Source organism: Zootoca vivipara, chromosome 3, assembly GCF_963506605.1.
Source record: "Zootoca vivipara chromosome 3, rZooViv1.1, whole genome shotgun sequence".
Taxonomy (NCBI): domain Eukaryota; kingdom Metazoa; phylum Chordata; class Lepidosauria; order Squamata; family Lacertidae; genus Zootoca; species Zootoca vivipara.
The window spans coordinates 82,381,929-82,406,126 of record NC_083278.1 but is presented as its reverse complement, the minus strand read 5'-3'; the positions used below and the strand labels follow the sequence as shown (position 1 = coordinate 82,406,126).

Below are 24,198 nucleotides of genomic sequence, written 5' to 3'. Positions count from 1 at the left end.
GGGGATGACAGAGGACAAGATGGTTGGACCATGTTCTCGAAGCTACCAACATGAGTCTGACCAAACTATGGGGGGCAGTGGAAGACAGGAGTGCCTGGCGTGCTCTGGTCCATGGGGTCACGAAGAGTCGGACACGACTAAACAACAACAAGGAGAGAAGGGAGTCAGTGATGTAAGCAAAGGCAACAGCATGGAGTCTAGCCTCCACTCCTCCCTCTGTTCACAGTTCGGAACAATGGCCAAATGCCTCCAAGCCCTAAAAGGGGACTGCAGATGTATTGTTAGTGTGCACTCAAGTGGCACTCTGGGAAAACAAAAGGTATGACAGCTTCACATCCCAGACATCCTAGCCTTTCCCTTCTTTAATCCCAATGCTTATTCTGTGCAATAGTGACTTGCTTGTGCGTTTGTTTAAATGTTTGCAACAGGGTGCATTAAAAGGGGACAGAGAAAGGGAACAGTCACAAGGGGGAGCTGGAGGGCAGCATGTTGCCAGGCAGATTTCAGAAGTGGGTTTGGCGCTGCCTGATGTAAGAAGTGGCAATGCGTATCCCAGTAGGGCTGCAAAATCCCCCCCCCCAAAAAAATCTGCCTGCGAGGGGGTGGGCATATGCTCCCCTCCTCCCACTGAAGAATAAATGACTGATTCACCAGGTTGTGTGAATGTGGCTGTAGAGGGGGAGAACTGCGGCTACAGTGAGTAGTAAAGACAGAAGAAGATAAGATTTATGGACATAGGAAACTGCCTTAGGCTGAGTCAGACCATTCATCCACCCATCTCAGTGCTGTCTACACTGACTGGCAGTGGCTCTCCAGATTTTCTGGCAGGGGACACTCCCAGCCCTTCCTGGATATGCAGTGGTGAGGCGCTCTATCACTGAGCTACCAAACACTGCGTGTGATGAAACTTCCATACTGTGCCAGTGAGGAGGAAGCGAAGTGCTATGCAGCGAAATACACGCCCTGTGCCAAAGGCACCGACATGACCAGACTGTAATAGCTGCTAGGCTGGGCCACTTAACTAGGACTTGGGGCTCGGCATGGCAGCCTGCTTTTCTTATGCCAGGACTCACTCCTGGAACATGTGGGATGATAATCAAGGAAGCCTCCACACCCATTTAGTGAATCTTCCATTCATCAACAAGTGGTGCTGTGCCAGGTTTTTGGGGTGGTGGTTAAGTGTGTTGGCCTAGGATCTAGGAGGTGAGGGTTTGAAGTCCCCCCCCCACCGGCTCAGCCATGAAGGTTGCTGGGGGACTTCAGGTCAGTCATCGTCTCTTAGCCTAACCTACCTCAGACGGCTGTTGTGAGAATAAAAATGGGAAGGGGGGGGGAGAACCATATACCCCTCCTTTGCAGAAAACAGGGATATAAATGCAGTAATAAAAGACAGGCATCTCAGAAATGTTTGGGACTGGCAGACACATGCCCTGGCATGGCCCAAGAGCAAACTTGCCCTATGGCTCCCCCACCCTTTTTTTTTTGCTATTGCTCAAAGAAGGTGAGAAAGTGAGTGAGGATGGTGATGAAGAGGATGGTGCCGCTGCCGCTGATCTTTTCTTATTTCATCTCCTCTCCATTGTCCCTTCCTGCCTCCTTCCCTAGCAAGTGAGAAGCTGGCAGCAGTAGCTGGCAGTAATGATGGTAAGTTAGCAGGTGGGTCTCCTGATTGGAGAGGCACAAGCCCTTCTCCCTGCCCAAATCTGGAGCTAGAACCGACAAGTGGCGCAGGGATTCTACACATAAATACGAGCCTCACCACAGCTCCTGGCCTGTTTAGACACTCCCCTCTCAGAAATTAACCAGTTGTCATGTCATTGTGAAGTCCAGGTTTTCCTTTCGTTGCCGTATCTCATGAAACATTATTATGATTATGATTCTTAAATGTATATACCACCCCTTATCCAAAGATCTCAGGGAGGTTCACAAGATAAAAATACAGGATAAAAGCACAAAATAAATAGCTAAAACAAAACAATAACCTGCCCCCAACAAAAAGGCCATATTAATCAGACCAAGGCTTGGTTGAAGGGGATTTTTTGTGGCTGAGTCAGGAAATCCAAACTATGTTTTCATGTGGTAAAGCAAATGAAATAACTTGACTCTTTGGCTCTCTTGAATTGCACCTCACCTCACAGCAGGGCTGGCCCCCCAAATATACCAGCAGGGTGGGCACTGTTGCCATTGCCTTCCACATATGCCCCAAGGCAATAGATGAATATAATAAAAACAGCTAAACACAGTTTAAAAATAGCACAGAAGATGATTTTTTTAAAAAGTAGGCACCCATAGCAGAGACCTATCCACCCAGATAGGCAAGATTTTCAGCACAAAAAATGTTTTCAAATCTTTCCAGAAAGTGCAGATAATGGGTGCCTATTACATCTCAACAAGAATACTGTTCTACACAGAACATCCCATGAGGCAGAACATCCCATGTCACCTCAGGTGACATAAAGCAAGGGGGGTGGGATGGTGGTAGCAAGATTTGGAGAACACAGTGGTGTGACCCCTCTGCTTCCCCCTAAGCAAGCCTGCTACTCTCAGGAGTAGCAAAGGGTGTTGTTCTGTCACTAGGAATGACGGAGTGTTTAGCTCCCTATTTGGTGAGCTTTTGTTTGTTGATGGGGGATGAGGGAACCATATCGTCCTTTCTTCTGAGGAAGCCAAATGTCTTTGCTTGGCCCTGGGTCCCAGTTTGTTCTTGGTTAGAACATATCAGTGGTGGAAAACTCTTACCAGCTTCATGGGATGCTGGCTAGGGAACAGGTTCCTAAATATTTTTTTAAAAAAAAATCCTGAGGAAAGAGCAATTTGAAGAGCCTAGTTAAATCAGCTCCTTGGGCTCCTGCATGAGTCAGCCGAGGAGGCAGAGAATGTTTCAAAGCAGAAGATAACATTTCTCATTGCTGAAAAGTGGTGGCAGAATTGCTCAGCAGAAATCTGGCCTCCCCCCACTACAGATGGTCCCTTCGGCCAGTCATAGTCTCCCAGACTAAACTACCTCACAGGGCTGTTGTGAGGGCAAAATGGGGAGGTACAGGGCCAGCTCTAGGGGTAGGCTGGGTGGCGCGGGGCGCCAGGGTGCCGGGTCGGCAGGGGGGCGCTGCACGGCGAAGCCGCACAGAAACCATGGCGCCCGGGTGCCCGACCCGCTTAAGACGGCCCTGGGGAGGTAGAGAAATATGCCTGACATCTTGAGCTCCCTGAAGGAAAGGTGGGATATAGATGCAATAAGTTAATAAATAATAAGCAACTCTTTGAAAAAGGAACAAGACAGTCTTTCAGAAAGGCGAGAGTCTACATTATGAATTTCGTTGCTTTCGAGAGCAACTTTCCCCCACCTCCATTTTGGTGTAGCGTGACTGACACAAGAGGGTTAGTGTGCAGTGACCAGTGTGGACAACAACCACAAGCCCTGCTCTCCCGGTGAAGATTAGTCCAGAAGCAAAAGGTGAAAACTTCAACAGAAGCAGGAAGGAAAAGAGAATTAAGGAAGGATGGAAGAAGCACCCTGGGAAAACCCGCAACGTACTATTCCCGTTCCTCTTGCTCCTGCTGCCAGCGCCTCTGCCTGGGGACAAAAGAAAAAGAATGAAGGGGGGGAGAAAAAGGGAGAGTTACAAACAAATTGGATCTTTCAATCAAGAGCCATGGTCCTCCTCTCTCAGTGCTGACATTTTGGGGTCCTGGGAAGGAAATCGTTCACCAAATTCATCCAGAGGAACAAAATAAACTTAGTTTTTTGGCTTACAGATTCAGTTTTATGGTTCATGCAAACTGTTCAGGACTGGAGCCAGTCCTCTCCCTTGTCAGGGTTTCTGCTCACTCTGGTGTTCGGATAAATCTATTCTACATTCATTTCAGATTTGCCTTGCCATGTGCATCTCCAGGCAAACTTAAACACAAAGCAAATGTGGCTGCCCTCTCTCGGAAATGAGATTCTGTGCCCTCTTATTAGCAACAGGTAGATAAACAGCTGTAGATGAAAGCCACAACAGCAAATTGAAATACACCAGCTGATATTCTGAATTGCTCCTTGAGAAGCAGAGCCTTATCTAAAGCAAACGAAGCCTATGTACAGAACTGCATTTGCTCTTCAGGCAAACTCCGTTTTGTTTGTTTTTCTCTCTCCTTAGGTCTTTGTACCCTTCCTGAAGCCAGGTCACTGCCTGGGTGGAAGATATGCACATTTTAAGGAAAGTTTCTTTAGTATACACTCTTCGACTGCATCAGCTAGTAGTACAGATGGTGATCCTTTGGGGCCTTCCGGACATGACTCTTGCTTACATGGCCTCTGAGCCTATCATAAAAGGAACCAGGGAGGGGATGCAACTAAGCAGATCATATTGTGGCCAATGTACTGCAGAGGGTGGACTGCTCAGAAAACCAGCAATCCCATCAACTACAGTTGTGTTGGTTCTCTTAACCAGTGTGGTGTAGTGGTTAAGAGTGGTAGACTCGTGATCTGGGGAACCGGGTTCGCGTCTCCGCTCCTCCACATGCAGCTGCTGGGTGACCTTGGGCTAGTCACACTTCTTTGAAGTCTCTCAGCCCCACCCACCTCACAGGGTGTCTGTTGTGGTGGAGGAGGGGAAAGGAGATTGTTAGCCGCTTTGAGACTCCTTCAGGTAGTGATAAAGCGGGATATCAAATCCAAAATCTTCTTCCTCTTCTTCTTCTTCTGCCTCCTATCCGGATATATTGCACAAATCTCTAAATTTCTTTTTCTTGCTGTCCTTCTCTCATCAGGTAGCCAGGACCAATCCAAATCCAGGGACCCTCAACAAAACTGAAATGTTGATAGTCAGCAATGCAGGGGACGGCTGGGCAAATAAAACCAAGGTTTCTAATTTCTCTCTCATATTCTGAGAATCCCATTTCTTTGCATCCTCATCTCTTCTGTTTTGCTGCTGCTGCTGTCATTAGAGTGAGGCTTCAGCTGTCTGAAACCTGTCCACTGACGGCAGTCGGGGAGGCCCAAGACCAGAGAGACCCTTGAGGTGTGACCAATGAAGATGGGTTGTACATTGAGGTGGCAGTTTTAGTTTCCATATGAAATCTATTTTTATCAGCAGTAGAGTCACTCATGATGGCACTGGAGTACACTCTGGGCTCAGCTACACTTCCATGCTAGAAAGCATCGGGCTGAGAGGTTTTCCACTTATCCCAGACTTTCTAGGCATGGCTCTGAGCGGTTTTTCATTTGTCCCACCTTTTTCCCCCAGGAAAACCCACTGTTTACCGTGAATTGAATCAAAAGTCAATCTGCAGAAAAAACAATTGACTTTGTTCTGAATCAGCAGTAAACAGTATGTTTCCCTGGGGGGAAGCAGTGGGACAAGCGGAAGTGTTGATGATCCCTCTGAGAACACTTTCCTGTCCTGTTTCCCTTCTTTGTGAAGACAAGGATGCTTTACCCTACTTCACGATGCAACTCGGACCTGCATTGCAGAGTTGCAGCAACATGCACAAGGGACAGTGGTTAACAACAGTCATTTCTCTCTCCCCTCTAGTCACAGAAGCTATCATTAACAATTCTTTCCCAAGACTTCCCCCAACCAACTTTCTGACTCAAGGGAAGGAACTGCCGCTGTGGAACTGTCCCCTCTTGCCAGCTCTCACTTCTTCAGATTGAAAACTGTAACATCTGTACAAATAAAAAGCTGTAGCATCCAAGAACGTAGCATGTGGTCTCCAGTTTCATTGGGAAATGAACATCTGTAAAATCAAAGATCTGTCTGCCTTTGTAAGCAATTTTACAGGCTAGGAAAGCAGCAACCACAACCTTGCATACCCTGTAACAATTTCCCCACATCCTCTGTGTACCATTTCTTGGCAGGCACTCTCTGTCTCTTCGGGTCTGTGAACTGCTATGTTTCAGATAATTATTTATGAATCATGCACCTCTGAACTCTCACCAACACCAGGGTTGAGTCGTCTTCTGGCTGCAACTAAACTTTTGACTGCTCTCCCCAGAGATGCTCACTTTGGCACCCTCACTGTTGACTTATCACCCCTGCGCCAAAACCTTCCTCCTCCTTTCCCCCCCCAGGCCTTTGGCCTGTATCTCATACTGATGAGTTTTAACTGCTGCTCTACTAAAAGAATTCCTACTGCTGACATCAAAAGGAAGAAGTTGCTGTTTGATCTGATACATGCTTAGTGATTGTACTTTCGCCCTCCTGAGCAGAATGTAAGCATGTAAAAATAACAACAATGTGGAACCTGCAATAAAATGCTGCAGTATAAAATGCTTCCGCTTTGGGTTCTGTCAGCTCATCATGCCTTTCTTCAGGATACTCCAATCCATCACCCCTCTCCAACAATCCGTCAGATTCTGTGACCACCCCCTGCTGAAGTCCCCTCCCATTTTGGTACTTCTGGAAACTTTGGGTCCACCCTGCCTCCCATCTGCTATTAGCTCCCTCTTGTGATGGTGATCTTTTTGCTACATAAGAATCATCACTTGGGGAAGGAGTTCACTACTAGCATATATGAGGCTGCCATCACTTGCTCTTCTAAAAGGGCTGGCCATTTGACCTTGAATATCCTGGGTCCAGGGACCCAGGTGGCGCTGTGGTTAAACCACTGAGCCTAGGGCTTGCTGATCAGAAGGTCGGCGGTTCGAATCCCTGTGACGGGGTGAGCTTCCGTTGCTTGGTCCCAGCTCCTGCCAACCTAGCAGTTCGAAAGCACGTCAAAATGCAAGTAGATAAATAGGAACTGCTACAGCGGGAAGGTAAACGGCGTTTCCATGTGCTGCTCTGGTTTGCCAGAAGCAGCTTTGTCATGCTGGCCACATGACCTGGAAGCTATACGCCGGCTCCCTCGGGCCAATAATGCGAGATGAGCGCGCAACCCCAGAGTCGGTCACGACTGGACCTAATGGTCAGGGGTCCCTTTACCCTGGGTCCACACCCCCTTTTTGGGTTGCTGTGCAGTCACTCATCTGCCTCCCCTGCCCTGCAACGGCTGGATGGCCAGACGTTTTATGAGCCACCCAGGACTAGTCAGGCTGGCTCTTCTACTATTCTAGGAGAAGGGGTATATTGTATGTGGGCACCAGCTACGCCTAAAGAACTGCATACACCAAAAGGAAACTTGGAAGGATGTGAGTGTATCAAGCAATAACCCTCCACATCACACCCTTTTCAAAACTGAGGGAGTTGCAGGAAAAATAAGTTTGTGATAGGACTTGAGGGACTGTTGTCTAAAGAAGAAGAAAATCACTAGGTATTACCAAGTACTTGAGTGCACCTAAAGTACCTCTTTAGAGTTCCGGCCCACGGATGGATTGCAAAACGCTAACCTGTTGGACTGCATTTCAGTAACTGATCCTAACTTCTAGGAGATGTTATTTGTCAAAAGAGGATGTTTCTCCACTTTCTAGGAGAAAAAGAGAGAGAAAGAGTTCTACTTGCCTGTCAGCATCAGTCACCAGTGCCAGACGCCCATAATCCCAGGCCACTTTACGTAAAATGGAAAAGACAAACAGCAGTGCCTGCAGAAAGGCAAATAAGGAAATGTAAGGCCAAGGTCCCTGGTTAGTAAATACTCTGTCCTCCACCAAACTGCAGTGCCCCCAGTATAGAGAAAGCTAAATTCTCCACATTTCTTGCAAAATAGTATATGCACACAACATAAAAATATGCAAACGCCTCTTATTCTAACAATTTAATTTTTATTTGGTCCTTTAGCAAGAAACTCTAATGAAGGTTGTAGACGATTTTGCAAAGTGCTAGGAGCAGTAGTGCTGCAACTTATAGATTGTGTGGATGTCTGGGAAGTACTGGTATTTGGCATCTACACAGATTCTTCCAGCATCTCAACTTTCAGAACAAGAGAGAGAGAGAGAGAGGGGGGAGGGAGAGGGGGAGAGAGAGGTTTCCTGTCCTCATGAAAACATTTGAAAACACACAGGATCTGCAAATGACTCTAGCACTTGAGGCAGGATTCCTGTGCTCTGCATGGTCACCTGTTCCTCTCTCTTCATAATCTTTTGCTGTATGCCTCTGGACATATCTCCTTGTGACATCTGACTTTCCTTCTGTGACAGATGCAGGGGGAAGAGACCTAGTTCAAGTGCCAAGCCAGACAGCAACACCACCAACATACTTACAAGAAAGCACATGAAATCAAGGGCAAGGACGGTGGGCACCCCTCCGAAGGGCAAGCCCTGCAGCACAGTGCTGCGGATGCGGGCGCTGTAGCAGTAATCCTTGGTGGTGTTGTTGCAGGCGGCGGTCCTGCAGGTAGCCTCTGCTGAGCCCAGGATGGCGAACACAAAGGGAAGCATCTCTAGTACTTCATTGTCTTCCCTGTGGAAGGAAGAGAAAGACCTGGTTGGAGGCAAAGAAAAGGGTGGGTTGGGAAGCTCTTCCACCTGCAAACAAGAAGGAAGCACCTGAAGAGCTCGAGGAGGACCAAATTTTCATCTCCTAGCCCCCTTGGTCCTTGCTGTTCAGAATCCTTTTTGTGTTGCACAAGTTCAAAAGAGAGTAGTTAAGTGTTAGAATCACCAAGCTTCAGTCAAATTTAGGAAGTGGAGGCAGGTGGAGAACCCCTTTTCTGAAGAGGACCACATTCTTTTGGATTAGACAATGAATTATAGAGTTGGAAGGGATCCTAAGGATCATCTAGTCCAACCCCCTGCAATGCAGGAATATGCAGGTGTCCCATACAGGGATCAAACCTGCATCCTTGGCATTATCAGCATCACACTCTAACCAAGTGAGCTATCCAGGTGTTGGACCACCTAGTAGGAGTAATCTGGAGTCTACATGCTAACGGTGATGTGGTCAAAGTCACCAGTGGGTATAGTCATTCTCTCTTTTGATTTTTTTATTTCTGCTACCCCCTTTCCCACCCCCTCTTTCTTTGCCTCCAGTAGGCTATGAGGGGGGGAACAAATTGTTCTTGCCAGGCCTGAACAGATCACCTGTAGAAAGGTACATAACTAGGAGTGGTTTCAGGTTGCCAATCTATGCATCATGAACTAGATGAGTCAACCTTTCATCCCTGAAACCTATAAAGCAAGCGAATGCCTGGCGTGCTCTGGTCCATGGGGTCATAAAGAGTCATACGCAACTAAACAACAACAACAATAGCAGTAGCAGATGGGTTAATAGCCACGTTCCCATTGCTCATTGTGGGTAAGTCTGGATTTAAGAAGTTTCCTTGGAAACTGTATCAATAACGTCACCACCTCTATGTACATAAGAGCCATAGCAGCCTTGCTGGATCCAACCAAAGGACATTCTAGTCCAGCATTCTATATTATAACAAGGATCAGGCAGGTGCCTCTAGGAAGCCTAAAAGCAGGACATGAAGGTTCATCCCTCCTCCACTTTGTCTCTAGCATCTGAAACTCAAGAGACAGGCTGCTTCTGAGCATGGGTGCTCCTTTTAGCTATCATGCCCAATAGCCATTGAAAGTGTGTTTTCATCATAATATTCACCCATGTTGAAAAGAGTTATGGACTCAGAAGCATGGCCAGAATTCTATTGAATATTCCAAAAGACGTTGATCACCCTTTGAAATATTCTTGTGCTTATTGCTTTCTGACAGCTGGCTCCTCCTCTTCTGAGTTCCCTTTATTTTTATAGCTAACCCTCCAGATGCATAGCTGGGGGAAAAGGTCAAAGCTGTAACACTTTCATGGTTCAAAGGCTCAAGACTGAAAACAAACTTGCACTGCACCTCATCAAATCAGATATCATATAACCATAACCCCAAATATATAAATCTGACATATCTGTTTGAAGCAGGGCTTTTTTCAGCCGGAACTCGCTGGAACTCAGTTCCAGCACCTCTCAGGTGGGCACCATTGCCAACTAAGAGAATGAAGGAGGTGTTCATGATGAGTTCCAGCATCTATTTTTCTAGAAAGGTAGCACTGGTTTGAAGGCAGGTTGTTGTTTTTAAATGCATTCATTTTTGATCTGAAACATTTGAGAATCTATAAATAATATTTGGCTCCATTTCAGGGGCTTCTTATCTGCTTTAGTGCTGGACTGAGACTTCGAAATGTTCCTAATTCTGGAGCTTGCATGTGCCCCAAGGACTGTCTGCAATTGTTCTATGGTGCAATGGGAACATCCAGCACTAGGCAAGTATTCACTGGAGTATATCATTTGTTCTGTCCAATTGGTTGTAAATGCACGGCCACAACTTTTCTCTAATTGCAGCGAGCACGACTTGCCAAGAGGCACCGAGTAGGTTCCCAGGGTCTGATGCAGCTAGAAACAAAACAAACCAAACTGGAAAAGTGCCAGTCTTCAAACTAGGAGGACACCTTTTCCCAACCTGGTGTCCTGTAGATATTTTTGAGTACAACTCCCATCAGACCCAGCCAACAGTGAGGAATGTAGTAGAACGCTTAAGCTTAGTTAACATTGCTAATTCCAATCTCAAATCAAATGTGCACCACACATTTCCTCAAATCCAGCACCTATCTGTGATGAACATACACTGCAAACATGGCCTAATATTAAAAGCCACCCACTCGAGCTATTTAGCCCCCAAAACATAGCAGCGTCCCAACAGTGTTGCTGGAAACGAAACACACTTTGTTATGAAACCTGCACTGTCATATCACAGGAGCCTTGTCTTTGCTTCCACAAATTAATTCCTTATTGGCTTGGAGGAGGCCTGTTCACAGGGATTCAAGCTGGCAGAGGAATGATAAACAAAGGGCCATGCAGGGTATTGATTGACATGTGGAGCACACAGGGAATCACCACAAGGCTGAGGCTTCACTTGCTTAATAGGAGGCCCAAAAGATCTGGGATGGGACCCATGCAATGCATTAAAAGAAATACAGAGGCTGGGTGGAAAGAAAGGGGGGGAAAGCAGGGAGATGCTGCAGCAGCAGTGGATGGATTAAGAGACAAAAAGCAGAAGGCCAGGCCTGAGCCCTGGGAAAGTGAGTGGGCGTAAACTCTGCAAGCTTGGATTCTTAATGAGACAGCTACCAGTGGGAACTGGGAAACCAAGGTACCTGTGAATAACCTGGAGAAGGGAATGGGGGCGGGGAGAGAAAGCAAGTGGACAAGCAGAACAGCCAGGAATCTGCAACATTCTCCACTGCAGGAGGAACTTACAATGAAAAAGACTGAGGAGCTTTCAGGACCATATTAAACGACTTAGGAGGCATTTGCTAAACCATATTTTGCAGCCCTAACATGCGACAATGTAAAACAATTGCTACAGGCAGTGGATTTTGGCGAGCCTTATGGTGGCCAAGTGGGGGTGCAGGCAGATCTGCCCATTGAGACACAACCCACAGAGAAGTTCTCCTGCGCAAGCCTCAATGACATAAATGACATAAATGTGTGGTAATTCTGCAGGAACAAAGATTAGTTCCTTAGGCTAACCTCTCCTATTAGTGTAGCAATAATATTAAGACTTAGAAATTGAATTGTTTAAATAGCTCCACACATATTATCTTACGTGCAACGGCTCTGTAAGGTAGACTGAAATTATCCCTGTATTGCAGTTGTGGAAGGGAGGCTCAGCAACAGTGACTTCCCTAAGGCCACCTAGTGAGTTCTAATCCAGCACAATATTTGCAGAGGACCTCCCGAGGAAGCATATCCATTAAGATAGCACTGTTTCTAATAATAACACATTCCTGCTCTTCTTTATATGTGAATAGAATACAAAATGCTAATATTATTTCACTGCCTCTCAGTTACACATCTCTTGCAGTCTAGAAGTCAAAAGTTCAAAAGCTTGAGTGCTCAACAGCTGACTGTAGAGATCACACTGTAGAGCTCCATACCCTGTTTGCTCACCGCCATGAAAACTTTCTAGCTCACACATTCAGCTGGTCAGTTTTGATAAGCCACTCCTTACCCAGTACTTTCTGGCTGGGAAGTCAGTACGGATAGATATCCCTGACTGGCAGCATGCTTTGAAATGCACTAATAAACACATATAGCCAGTCAATGGCAGAAGAGATGCCTCATCAGATGGATGCAGTTAGACCCATAAATTTGTGTGTCCTTCTGGCACAACTGCTGAAGGGCAAGAAGATCCTGAAGCAGAGGTACTGCTGCCCCAACATCTTCTGCTACAGTTTTTTTTGCCACAAAACACTGTTAAATCCAGGTGCTTCAGCTCCTTGTGCCACCATAACAGCTTAGGAAAGGAAAGGAAAATGCTGTCTTCATCTCTGCTGCACTGTCTGCAGTGCTACCCTTGATAGAGCCAGTGTGGTGCTGCAACTTCCAGGGATCAGGTGAGAGAAGGGAGCCAACAGGGTCCCATCTAACCAAGCTCCTCAATACAAGCAACTCATAGACAGATTCCTTTATTGCATCTTTGTTGAACCACCAGTCTGCATCCAGGTCTCTCTACCTCTCTAAGGTGAAAGATGGGGAAGAGATAGGGAGATGTTGGAGGCAGATAAGAAGAAGAGTTTGGATTTCATATCCCGCTTTATCACTACCCTATGGAGTCTCAAAGCGGCTAACTATCTCCTTTTCCCTTCCTCCCCCACAACAAACACTCTGTGAGGTGAGTGGGGCTGAGAGACTTCAGAGAAGTGTGACTACTAGCCCAAGGTCACCCAGCAGCTGCATGTGGAGGAGCGGAAATGCGAACCTGGTTCCCCAGATTACGAGTCTACCGCTCTTAACCAATACACCACACTGGCTCTCTAAGATAAGAGAAAGGCTGCCGCAAGTGAGAGGTGTGACTGCCAGCTAATGCATGAAGGTTAGCTGTAGAGAAGCCCATGTTGCTTTTGTCAAATGGGAACCTGTTTGCCATTGCATGTAGTGCATTTTTACTTCTGTGTTAGGCTTCGTTCTCTATCACGTTTAGTACTAAGTTACTGGAGTAGGTCAACATGTTTGTATTATTGGAGTGTATTTGTATTAATAGCTACATTCAATCATTTTGGACTGCTTTTCCACCCTCCTCTTCAAAGGCCCACCTTTTGAACATCTTTGGTGCCTGGGTCCCCACTATCCACTAAGTCAGGCAGGCCTCTCTCCCCAGAAACACACACCCCAAGGCTATTCTTCCACCTATTACACTCAGACATTTCACTATTGCTGTTGAAAAGACAGAGGTAGATGCAGGATGGTGGAAGTGCTATGTGGTCAAGGCATCCCTTGTTGACTGCTGCCACCTCTGCCCCAAATCCAGGCTCCTGGAAGAGAGAGGTGAGAGTGGTAATGAAGGTGTGGGTGGGAAAGTGAGGAATTGAATAACCTTTTAGCAGTGAGAGAAATTAAACTGGGTAGCCTGCGACAGTAGTCAGTTCATAGGGAACTTCCCACACCCCATTGTCTCACAGCTGTGATTCTTCAAAAGAGTCTCTTTCTAATCCACTGCCATCCAGTCCCGACAGACTATGAAACAGTGTTATCCAAGCTGTCACTTTCACTTAATCATTTGTTTCTTATTACAATTAAACTGATCTCTCCCTTTCCCCCCCTGAACCACTCTTATCCCATATCCGGGAAATAGGGGTGTGAAGACGGACTCCCTCATGTCTACATTACAGATTTCCCAATACAGGCGGATCTCTCACTGAAGAGTCCCCTACTTGCAGTTATTTTCAGGTGTTAGACAGGAGCTCCGAAAGAAGAGGAATAAACAAGAAACAATGGCTTTATATTACAGGTAGTTCTTTATGCTCAATGACTAGAGATGAGCCGGCCCCACAATCTGAATAAAAACTCATTGGTTTGCATATGGGACATCTCATGCTTGGATCAGAATGTAAACAAATGGAGTAGATTACATGTTCACGAACCCTTCTAAGCAAGGGCCGTGCCTTAGAGAGACACGATACAGAAAAAAGATGGCTGTACCCCAAAGATACATGTGGGCATCCATCTTTTTCTTTGTATGTTTATTCAGCAAAGGTGGCAGATCCTAATGTGCCACAATTTCCAGAGACTTTTCAGTAGGAGGTTTCAGAAAGCAGCGTGCTTTCTTCTTGCTCCAACTAGCTAGAAAGGTTTTCTAAACAAAAAAGAGAGGGAGCCAGAAAAGCACTTAAGACTACCCTGTAAGTACTTCATAATTTTATAAAACTTTTTAAAGGATTTTTGCCTAAAAGAGCAGCATGGATATTAGCTGCAACATTCTACTTATGAATGGGAGACATGAGCCAGATTGACAAAGTGAGTGAAGGGGAATTTTTAAGAGTCTCGTTTTGGGGATTTATTTTCTGGATCGTCCCTCCCCCTAGCAAGACAACAAACCTAAATTCTCCAGTTGTTTTAGATTTGCTCTGAAAGGCAAAGAAGGAATCTTGTACATGTGGCAATGATTTTCCAACACACAAAAGTGGTCCAGCCTTGCTCTCTGCTGAGCTTAACTGCTGGTGGCTTGCGCCCTACCTATATTGATGAAGTTACAGGAGAAGGAGGACAGACACCTCTTTTGTGTTGTTTGCATCTCCTATTTCAGGGCAGCGGCCTTGGTTTCTTGTCCATTTCCAGTCTCAACTATAAGTGACCATTAAACCCTAAAATGGCTTGGGTCAATGGAACGCTCCACCTCAGATGGTTGGTTTGCCCCCTCTCTCATGGTCTTCTACCAGGAGTCAAATACATTTTTGCTCAAGGTGGTCTGCACTGATCCCTCCTTAGTTGCTTTCATCTACCAGCTGTTTCTCCTTTACTGCTATTGTTTTTGTTTTTATAAAAAAGTGTGCATGATTTTGTAACATTTGCATGTTTTAAGCCACCCTGAGCACTACAACAGCAGTGGCAGGACAGAGCAGGGCATAAATGAATTGGACGAATAAATAAACGGCAGCTGGAGGCAGCTTTTGAGATTTCACCAGGGACAGCACATACAACTTGGGTGAAGCCAATTTCTGTTATACTTTTGTGCCTTGTGTGCAGATACACTTGCAGGGTTGTCTGGGAAGAGCAGCTCAGGGAGGTATGCGAAGCGTCATTTGCATTCTGCACAGCAGGGGTTGACACCAGGCAGGCAGTGGACTTGACTGTGCAAGGCTGGTTGACAATGAGTTGCTTGTTGAGCGAGAAGACAGTTTTGCCATTGGACTGAATTCCCATTGTGGCAGAGTGCAGCATGGGCACGCCATAATATACGGTAGTCTTTGATTTGTGAAGAAGCAAAGACGACTGGACCAGTCCAATATATAGCCTGTTTAGGCAGAAATCTAACAAACATGTGCAGGACTGCAGCGTCTTTGCTAGGCCAGACTCTCATAGCAGACCCCGGGACAGTGAAATGTGACAAGCATTTTCCATTCTTACTAAACCCAGGATTACATAGCAGCTTTCTGTGAATCTTTTTAAATAATTACTCGAGCTAGAATATATATTTCCTGTTGTTCTGTAGCAGTAGTTTTTCATATACCGGTAATTGCCCTTTAATTTCCCTTGGGCCTAAACTTCCTTCGGTTGTGTGCTTCGTGGCACATTCTTCTGTTTTCATTGGTTTCTCTCTTTCTCCTTTTCTCTTGCTTCTATTGATCTTTGTCCTAAGTAAGCCATAAAAACCCTTTGCAAAATTACTGCAGCACACAAAAACAGGTTTTAACACTGTCTACTTTTCTAATGCCCCTTTCCTTCAATGTAAAGCATTAGATGCATTTTCTGACTCACTTTGTTGTAGAGGCTATTTCTTAAACCTTTTTTAAGCTAGTGTCTCAAATGCATAACATGTTATCAGCTCAACTATGCTAGCTTTTGGCTACTGGGTGTCCTGGGATTTCAGTTGCCAGGGCATCTGTAGAGGTAGATGCTTCTACTGGTAAGATAGATGAACCTGAACCTAAAAATCTTAACTTTACTTCCTCATAGCGCTCTGCAATCATTATCCCCCCAGTTAAGAACCCATGGCTATTTATTTCAGGCATGGGAAGCCCTTCATGGGAAGGGCTATTTATTTCAGGCATGTATGAGTGTAACAGAACTGACTGTTTTTTGAAAATACATTTATGCTTTTGAACAAGCAAGCCTCCTACATCAGCTGGGGTACCTTCTGTATGAAAGCCCTTCCTATATCCACACATTTTGTCAATATGCTGGCTGAGAAATAATTAGGTTTCATAGCACTCATATATGGACAAAACCTACACTGGTGCAGCAATAAGCATGCCTCATAAACTAAAATGGGAAGGGCCATAGCTCAATGGTAGAGCATTTGCTTTGCATGCAGAAGGTCCCAGGTTCAATGCCTGGAATCTCCAGGTAGGGCTGAAATCCTGGACACCTCCTGCCAGTTACTGTAGACAGTGCTGAGTACAATAGACCAATGACTTGTGTAAGGCAGCTTCATGTGTTCCTATGTGTTTTTGCTTATAACAACTTCACGTAGGTCTTAAGTACATTAACATGTGAAGTGGGAGACTGGTCCTATAAGCATGAAGTGCATTGGAAGATTCAGCACATCTATGAGGAAAGCAGTGTGAGAAACAGCCGAGGTCTAATGAATCGTACTGTATGAAGACCTTTCTTTCTCTTTCTGTGAATTTATTTCTGTGAAAGGAATTATGCCACATACAAGTTCCTAGTCCCAGCAGAAGACGATGATAACAATGCAAATATTATTAAATGTTACACGAGACACCGTTATACAATTACATGCTTGCTGCTGGGTGCTAATGATCGAGGGAACTGGGGAGTAGGAGATCTATCCCCACAGTCATAAGGTGACACTTAAGTTAGTAATTGGTATGTACACACATATAGAGATGCAGTTAGGACAGGAATTGGGAGTCAAGAGCAGAACTTCAACTGCAGTGGGTGTCACAAGCAATAAACAAAGAAACAAACCTAGCAGCTGGCGGCCAAGCCTCTTAAAGGAACGCCTGACCCCAGGAGAGACAAGCTGGTGGCTGGATTAATGTCTGGTAATGGAACTTTACACACGCTCTGCAGTATAAACAGGAAGGAGGGCTCCCTGGAGCTTCCCAAAGTTTGTCCTAGCTGGGGCTGATGAGAGTTGTAATCTAAAACATCAGCAGGGCACCAGGTCAACAAAGGTTGTTTTAGGAATTATGGGTTAGTGGAATATGGGAATACTACTTTAAAAGCAAGCCTGCGATGACAGGGTGTAGGTGGTCTCTGTGTGCTGGACTAGAGCTCAGGGCCTCTCTGTGCCCCAGCAGCTTCATGGCTGGAAGTAAGTGTCCCTGTGGTCGCTTGCTATAGTTAATAGAATCTGACACCCTCGTCTACATCATTATCTTTGGGAGCAAAAGTCTATTTGCTCAGGAGAGGAGACAACAGGATGTAAGTGCTGATGAGTGGCAGGAGATATAAGGAAATAACCTTTTGAGTCAAAGGCCAGCATTGAACCAAGCAAGCAACATCCTGGAATGGCAACAGAGAGGTGTTCTACATCAACAGGTAAAAATAAACATGGCACAGGGCATCCGGCATGTCTGTCAGGCTACAGCTGTGACAAAAGAACACACGCCTCTGACACTGTCAGGAATATGCCAACAACAACAAACACTCAGCCCAAACTGGTGCACCCTGATTTCCATAACACTGGTCAAAGCAGAAAATATCACCAGAGCCTGGGGCAATCCCAGAATCCCATGTGGAAAAATTAGCTCCTAGTTCTAAGGTCTGCGGCAGCACATTTATTGTTCATTTTTATATTCCACCTTTCCTCCCACAGGAGCCCAGGGCTGCTAACAAGATGCATAAAATGCAAATTTAGCAAACCAACAGTTAAAATATCAGATATACTGTAGACAAAGAAATGCTTGTCGCCAGGATGGCTGGTTACAGAGTTGCCTCTTCTAGAAGCAGAAGCAGCTTAGTTGTTGCAAGGCTACTCTGTCATCAACTATTACCCCTCAAGTCTCATTAATGACCAGCAGGAAGACTTGGGCCTCTTAGGCTGCAATCCTATATGCTTACCTAATAGTAATCCTCACTGAACTTGGTGGGACTTGTTTCCAGGTGGATATGCATAGAATTGCAGCAGAGAGACCTTCACCCCAGTAAGCACACTGACTAGTCTGATCTCTAGCTTCCAGCCTCATCAAAAGGAGAGAAGTCAGGAAATGGTCACACTTAACAGGAAAGGAATACTTCTCTTATGACATGAAACAGAAATACCTTAGCCCTCGAGGATGATCAGCCTATCAGTATGCAGTAATTTACAATAGCATTAATGGAAGGTGGGATGAAGATTACATAAGCAAAATGTCATGGAAAAGTATTAAAGCAGGCATCCCCAAACTGCGGCCCTCCAGATGTTTTGGCCTACAACTCCCATGATCCCTAGCTAACAGGACCAGTGGTCAGGGAAGATGGGAATTGTAGTCCAAAACATCTGGAGGGCCGAAGTTTGGGGATGCCTGGTATTAAAGGTATCATTTTGCTGCAGAATATTGCACATGTGTCTGTAAACTTAAAGGTAAAAATTGGAAACCAGAAAATTGTCTGTCTGACATTTAAAAACCTCCATTCCGTTTCTCAGATTATCTAGAGTCTCCTCTCCTAAGTCTCTGGACCCTATGAATTGTATTGTATGTTCGCATTCCTGGTCCATCCTATGCCAGGGTTTCTAGCCCATCTTGGTTAGGTTCCAGGACAGCAGCATACTCTAAAATACACACATAAGGTATAACTGATAACTTGAAAAACATCAGCTAAATGTAAATCCCAACTAGACATCTTCCCCTCTTCAACAGCTGCCTAATATCAGGCCAAAGGTTTAGTGTCACCAGTTCTATGCTATGAACTCTCTTCCAACAGAGATTCAGCAGGCAACCTCCAGAGATCTCAGAGAAGACTCTCTTATACCAATGAGCCTACTCAGTTGTTTAATTTCCTTTTTTTTAGATAAACCAATTAATCCAGTGATTATTTTGTATTATTTTAAAATAGTTCATGCTGTGCACCACTTTGATATTTTATGTGAGTGGGCAGTATAGATATACTTTTATAAGAATATATTTTTAAAATGACATTTCCACCATGCAACAAGCTATTCCAATTCTTCCAAATTTATCAGATTTGTGAAAATCTCCAAGGAAAGGCAGTTGCTGGGGCAAGTATCCAGAAAGCTTCTCAGTTTGAGCTCTCTGTGCAAATTTGGTGTACAAAATGCAACATATGATAACCTTGGTGTCAATTGCAGAGAACAGTCCCCCACCCCACCCCGGGTTCTTGCACAGAGATCATTGATTCACCATATAGGAGAATGCCATTTCTTATCCAGCATTCAAGCTGTAAATCTTTCGCATCAAACAGCCAACATAGATATTTCCCCTTCCTTTGCTTATGGCTTTTTAGAAAAAAATTATAGACAGCTTAATTAAAAAACTCTCTAAGTGGTGTACACAATATAATTATCAATAAATCACTGCTAAAATCCACAAAACTGTTAAAATAGTAGGTATACAAGATAGTTAATAAAACACAGATAAAACCAGTAAAGCATTATAACCTAACATAAATGACGTCTGGGTAGAGTTGCTGAAATAAAAAGTTTTCAGCAAGTGTGTAAAGCAATATAGAAAGGGCTCCTGATTGATGTCAACAGGCAGGGAGTGCCTATGCATTGGTGCTGCCACAGAAGAAGAAGAAGAAGAAGAAGAAGAAGAAGAAGAAGAAGAAGAAGAAGAAGAAGAAGAAGAAGAAGAAGAAGAAGAAGAAGAAGAAGAAGAAGAAGAGTAGTTTGGATTTGATATTCTGCTTTATCACTACCGAAGGAGTCTCAAAGCAGCTAACATTCTCCTTTCCCTTCCTCCCCCACAACAAACACTCTGTGAGGTATGTGAGGCTGAGAGACTTCAGAGAAGTGTGACTAGCCCAAGGTCACCCAGCAGCTGCATGTGGAGGAGCGGAGACCCAGATTATGAGTCTACTGCTCTTAACCACTACACCACACTGGCTCTTTACAATATCAGCTCCTTGTAAATGTGAAACCTTCATCATATGGCACTTATAAAAATGCATGGGCCAAATTGATCCCCCGAGTAACCTGTTCCCAAGCCATTAAGGGCTTTATATACTGACAGGAAAACTTCAGACATAGCTCAATAACAATTCAGAAGCCAGAGAAACTCTTTGAGCACAGGCACAATAGATTGGGAATAATCTCATAACTGTTGACTCAATTTAGTTGAGTTCTCAACCAACAAGCATATGCTCAGGCCTGTGGGAGGAATCTAAAGTATTATTGGACCGTTGAACACAGTGATACGCTTTGGATTTTTGTCCCCCCTTTGACCCTTCCCCAACTTGGAAGTTCCATCCATTTCAAAACACTTTGCAATGTGTGCCTGGAACCCACCCTGCATGTATTATTAACTCGACAAGTTGGGCTTCACCCAGAGTCAGACACTCACTGCATAGGATCTACTGGAAAACTAGACACAGGCATTCTTCTATGAGAGAGTTCAGCTTTCTACTGGCTGCCAAGGCTGAGTCACTGGTGTTCATTGCTTCTGGGTAAAAGTGGATTCCAGAAAAGTAAAAATGACTAGATCCTTCCCACATACCCTCTTCTTCACCCTTACTCCCCCCCCCAGCTGACTCTTTCAAATGCTGAACACTCCATAATTTATTCTGACTGACTCAGCATAGACATATGTCAATCATTGTTCTCAGGAGAAGCCAGTGTCAGGAAACCTACCTTTAAACTCTGAATTCCCTTTGGCAAACAGTAAGAACACAAGTGATTCTTTCAATATATTTGGGCAGGCGGTTTCAGCCCATACCAATGTACACCTTTCTCAAGATCACTGCCAGGACGCCTTCTGTGCTAGAGGACTGTGCTAGTAGCACAGGATAAAATGTGTTAAAAACCTGTACTCCTATGAAATGCTTCCTCAGGACTGATGGCATAGCAGTAAGCCATCGTGCCTTGATTCAGACATCTTGTTTTTTAAAAAATCCAATCAGCCCTTAGGTTTTTTTTTTAAAAGGAACCAAAATGTGTATTTTTAGATAAAATGCAATCAGAATGCACACACTAAGAGAAGCATTATCTAAACCAGGCACCCCCAAACTGCGGCCCTCCAGATGTTTTGGCCTACAACTCCCATGATCCCTAGCTAACAGGACCGGTGGTCAGGGAAGATGGGAATTGTAGTCCAAAACATCTGGAGGGCCGCAGTTTGGGGATGCCTGATCTAAACACATCTTTTATCTCATATGTACACACACACACACACACACACACACACACACACACAAGCACAACTTTTAATGCAGATTTAAAATAGAATAAAGATTAATACAGAAACAGGATGAAACAGGCTTGTGAATGAGCATGCGAAATTAGCATGGCAGTCAGTCAAGTAGCTCACTGAACAGGGTTGGAGAAGTCACATGTTTTTTCCACCTCACTGACAAAACGAGATAACCTAATGATGTCCCACCCTTTGCTCCTTGGAGAAAGAGCAGGATAAAAGTGTGAAAAAATATTATATATCCTTGCTCACCAGGATAAAGGGTGCATACAATCTCTAACAGAGGTGCTACCTGGTTTACTTGACCTGTTTAGTGGTATCAGTAATGTTACACTGCTTAAAATGCTGAGTGTAATGCCATGATTAACAATGGATGGCATGTTCCATGAAACTGCACAGGATTCAGACAGGTGACAGACCTATGGCTGTTTTAACTTAGGCCACCACTGTTTTCTTATGCAGTGGAAACAGGAAGCAGCAGACAGAGCTTAACTGGCACAGGCAGTGGGAATACTGGCTAGCTTGTTTGAGAAGCACCAGGTTAAGTAGGATGTAGCTATTAAAGAGAAAATCCAGACCTCCACAAAGTAAGCTGTAGGCTATATTAAGACTGACCACACTCAGAGATGGAAAAATACACTGGTCCAAGTCAAAGGGAGGAACTCATTGCAGCATTCTGTTGGCTGCATGCTGCCAGTGGGCCAGGTTTGTTTACAGTCTATTCCTGTCACTCTAATCTTGCCACAGCCCTAGGAACAAGCAGAAGGGGTGGAATTTCACACCTGGCAGGCTGCCTTCTTTTTTCCCAGCACCTTGCAAGAGTATGCAAATGCTCCAGCAGACTTCTAGGGAGCAGGTTCCACCAATGAGCATGCAGAAGAATGGAATCCAGGCCCAGGCTACTAGAGGTCAGAGGACCAGATTCTTCCTTAAGAGCTGTCATGAAGCAGAGCCATTTATTATGGCCTTTGAAGGGTACAGCAGGCAGTAATGAGTTTAAATTGTAAGCAGGATAGATTAATTGGTTGTCAAGAATTTCGGGGGGGGGGGAGGTTGTGTAATGGAGCAAACTATACTTAAAAAACAACATCCTTCTAAAACAGGACTGTAAACCGCTGTATAATGTTTATTTATATAGATCTTATATAGTTTTAACATCCGCCACTATTACTATTTTACAATTTTAAAGCCTCCCTAAACAGGGCTGCCTTCAGATGTCTTATAAAATTCAGATAGTTGTTTATTTCCTTGGCATCTGATGGGAGGGCGTTCTACAGGGCAGGCGCCACTACCGAGAAGGCCCTCAGTTTTAAATTGGTGATTTGTTGTAATTGATTATTGATTTAATATGATAATCAGATGATTTGTAATTGTTAGAGCTCTGGAATCTTTAGGGTTGAAGAGTAGGGTATAAGAGATATGTAAATTAATGAATATGTTTGCTCTTTCACATAATTGGAGGGCATTCAAAGACACAGGGGGTAGTTTAAAAATAAATCATTTTCACAAGTAAATTGATCTCTGAAATGGGGATGGCAAATGGCATAGCTGGATGTTTAAAAATAAATTTAAAAAGCTTGTCCACCTGACCTGAGAAGGTAGCCCATCTCGGAGAAGGAAAACTCTGATCCTAAACCTCTACTGCTTTGCAGGATATTTTGGAGAGAAGAAAATGCTTAGGAGTAAACCCTACACAAATCTGGAGTGTAGTCCCTAAGATGGTTGGATCCCTTGTACTCCTCCTCCTGGCAACTCCTGCAGTCAAGCTGGTGCCAAATGTATTGCTTTGCTGTCCAGGACATCCATACACACTGCCCAGGCTTGAGCCCCAGGGAGGTCACTTTGGTGTTGCTAACACAGCAGTTTGACTTCACCTAGGACAGGGGTAGGCAACCTAAGGCCCATGGGCCGCAAGCAGCCCACGGGGGTTGTTTAACTGACCCATGAGCCACGCCTGTTCGGCGAGTACCCACGCGCTGCGCTAAACCAGCATGGGGACTCGCTTCCGCAGTGCCGGAAATCGTGTCTGCATAGGTGCAGACGCCAAAAATCACAGGCGTGCGCGTTCATGCGAGCGCGCAATCCAGCCCACGGAGGGATCTCCGCTGGAGTGAACCGACCCAGGTGAGGTAAACTTTGCCGACCTGACCTAGGAGGTGCACTCCATTCTTTCCAGATATACCATGGATGCCAGCAACTTTGCAAACTCCTCCCTCCCCCTCCCTATCTATCTCTCTCTCTGTATTTGTGTGTGTGTAAGTGAGTGAAAGAGAGAGAGAGAGCTCGCCTGTTTTATCAGTGTTAAAATAGCCAGAAGAAATCTAGAAGGATTTTCAAAATTCATTTGTGGAGTTACTTATTAGCTCAATTTTTCCCCCAATATCACTTTTATCATGTGAGCCAGCTGCTCAGTTTTGAATATTTGAGAAAGAAGGATGTGCCCACAATGAAGATATGATATAAACTTCTGCATGCCATAACAAATAGTGAAAAACCATGGCAAAAACTCTTCTGTGTGGTCTGTGAAAGACGTGTCATAACTACATACTGTATAGCATTTTTTATTTTTGTAATTCCCAATCCCATAAGTATAACCTGCTTCTTGACGGTGTAGGGTAACACACACACACACACACACACTTAAATCCCAACTCCTTCATCACCCCTCCTTTGAAGTCTATCAGGCATCCCCAAACTTCGGCCCTCCAGGTGTTTTGGCCTACAACTCCCATGATCCCTAGCTAACAGGACCAGTGGTCGGGGATGATGGGAATTGTAGTCCAAAACACCTGGAGGGCCGAAGTTTGGGGATGCCTGGTCTAGCTACATAGTGTACAGCCATAGAAAAAAGAAAGTACACCCTTTTTGAATTATGTGGTTTTACATGTAAGGACATAACAGCAATCACTTGTTTTTCTGCTTCAAATAGCATTCTCCTACTCATGCAAATATATACGGTAGCAAGACATACAGTGTCTTGCTGGTGAGAAAGTGATACAGATTATATTTTGCACAGGCCTTCAATTATTTGAAC

At 44.8% G+C, this 24,198-nt stretch overlaps 1 protein-coding gene across 4 annotated transcripts in view; it reads right to left on the bottom strand.

Annotated features, from left to right (window-relative positions):
- The window catches only part of TMEM63B (transmembrane protein 63B), a 76,660-nt gene that overhangs the window by 31,599 nt on the left and 20,863 nt on the right, over positions 1-24,198 (bottom strand). For 3 of the 4 annotated variants that reach the window (XM_060272925.1, XM_060272927.1, XM_060272926.1), the window contains exons 2-4: positions 8,123-8,321; positions 7,421-7,504; positions 3,536-3,570 (exon numbers count right to left, since the gene is read on the bottom strand). In XM_060272925.1, the coding sequence (XP_060128908.1) occupies positions 3,536-3,570; positions 7,421-7,504; positions 8,123-8,299 (296 nt within the window). In that variant the 5' untranslated portion in view covers positions 8,300-8,321. The remainder of the gene's footprint in view (positions 1-3,535; positions 3,571-7,420; positions 7,505-8,122; positions 8,322-24,198) is intronic. The other variant, XM_035108186.2, reaches the window with a different exon arrangement.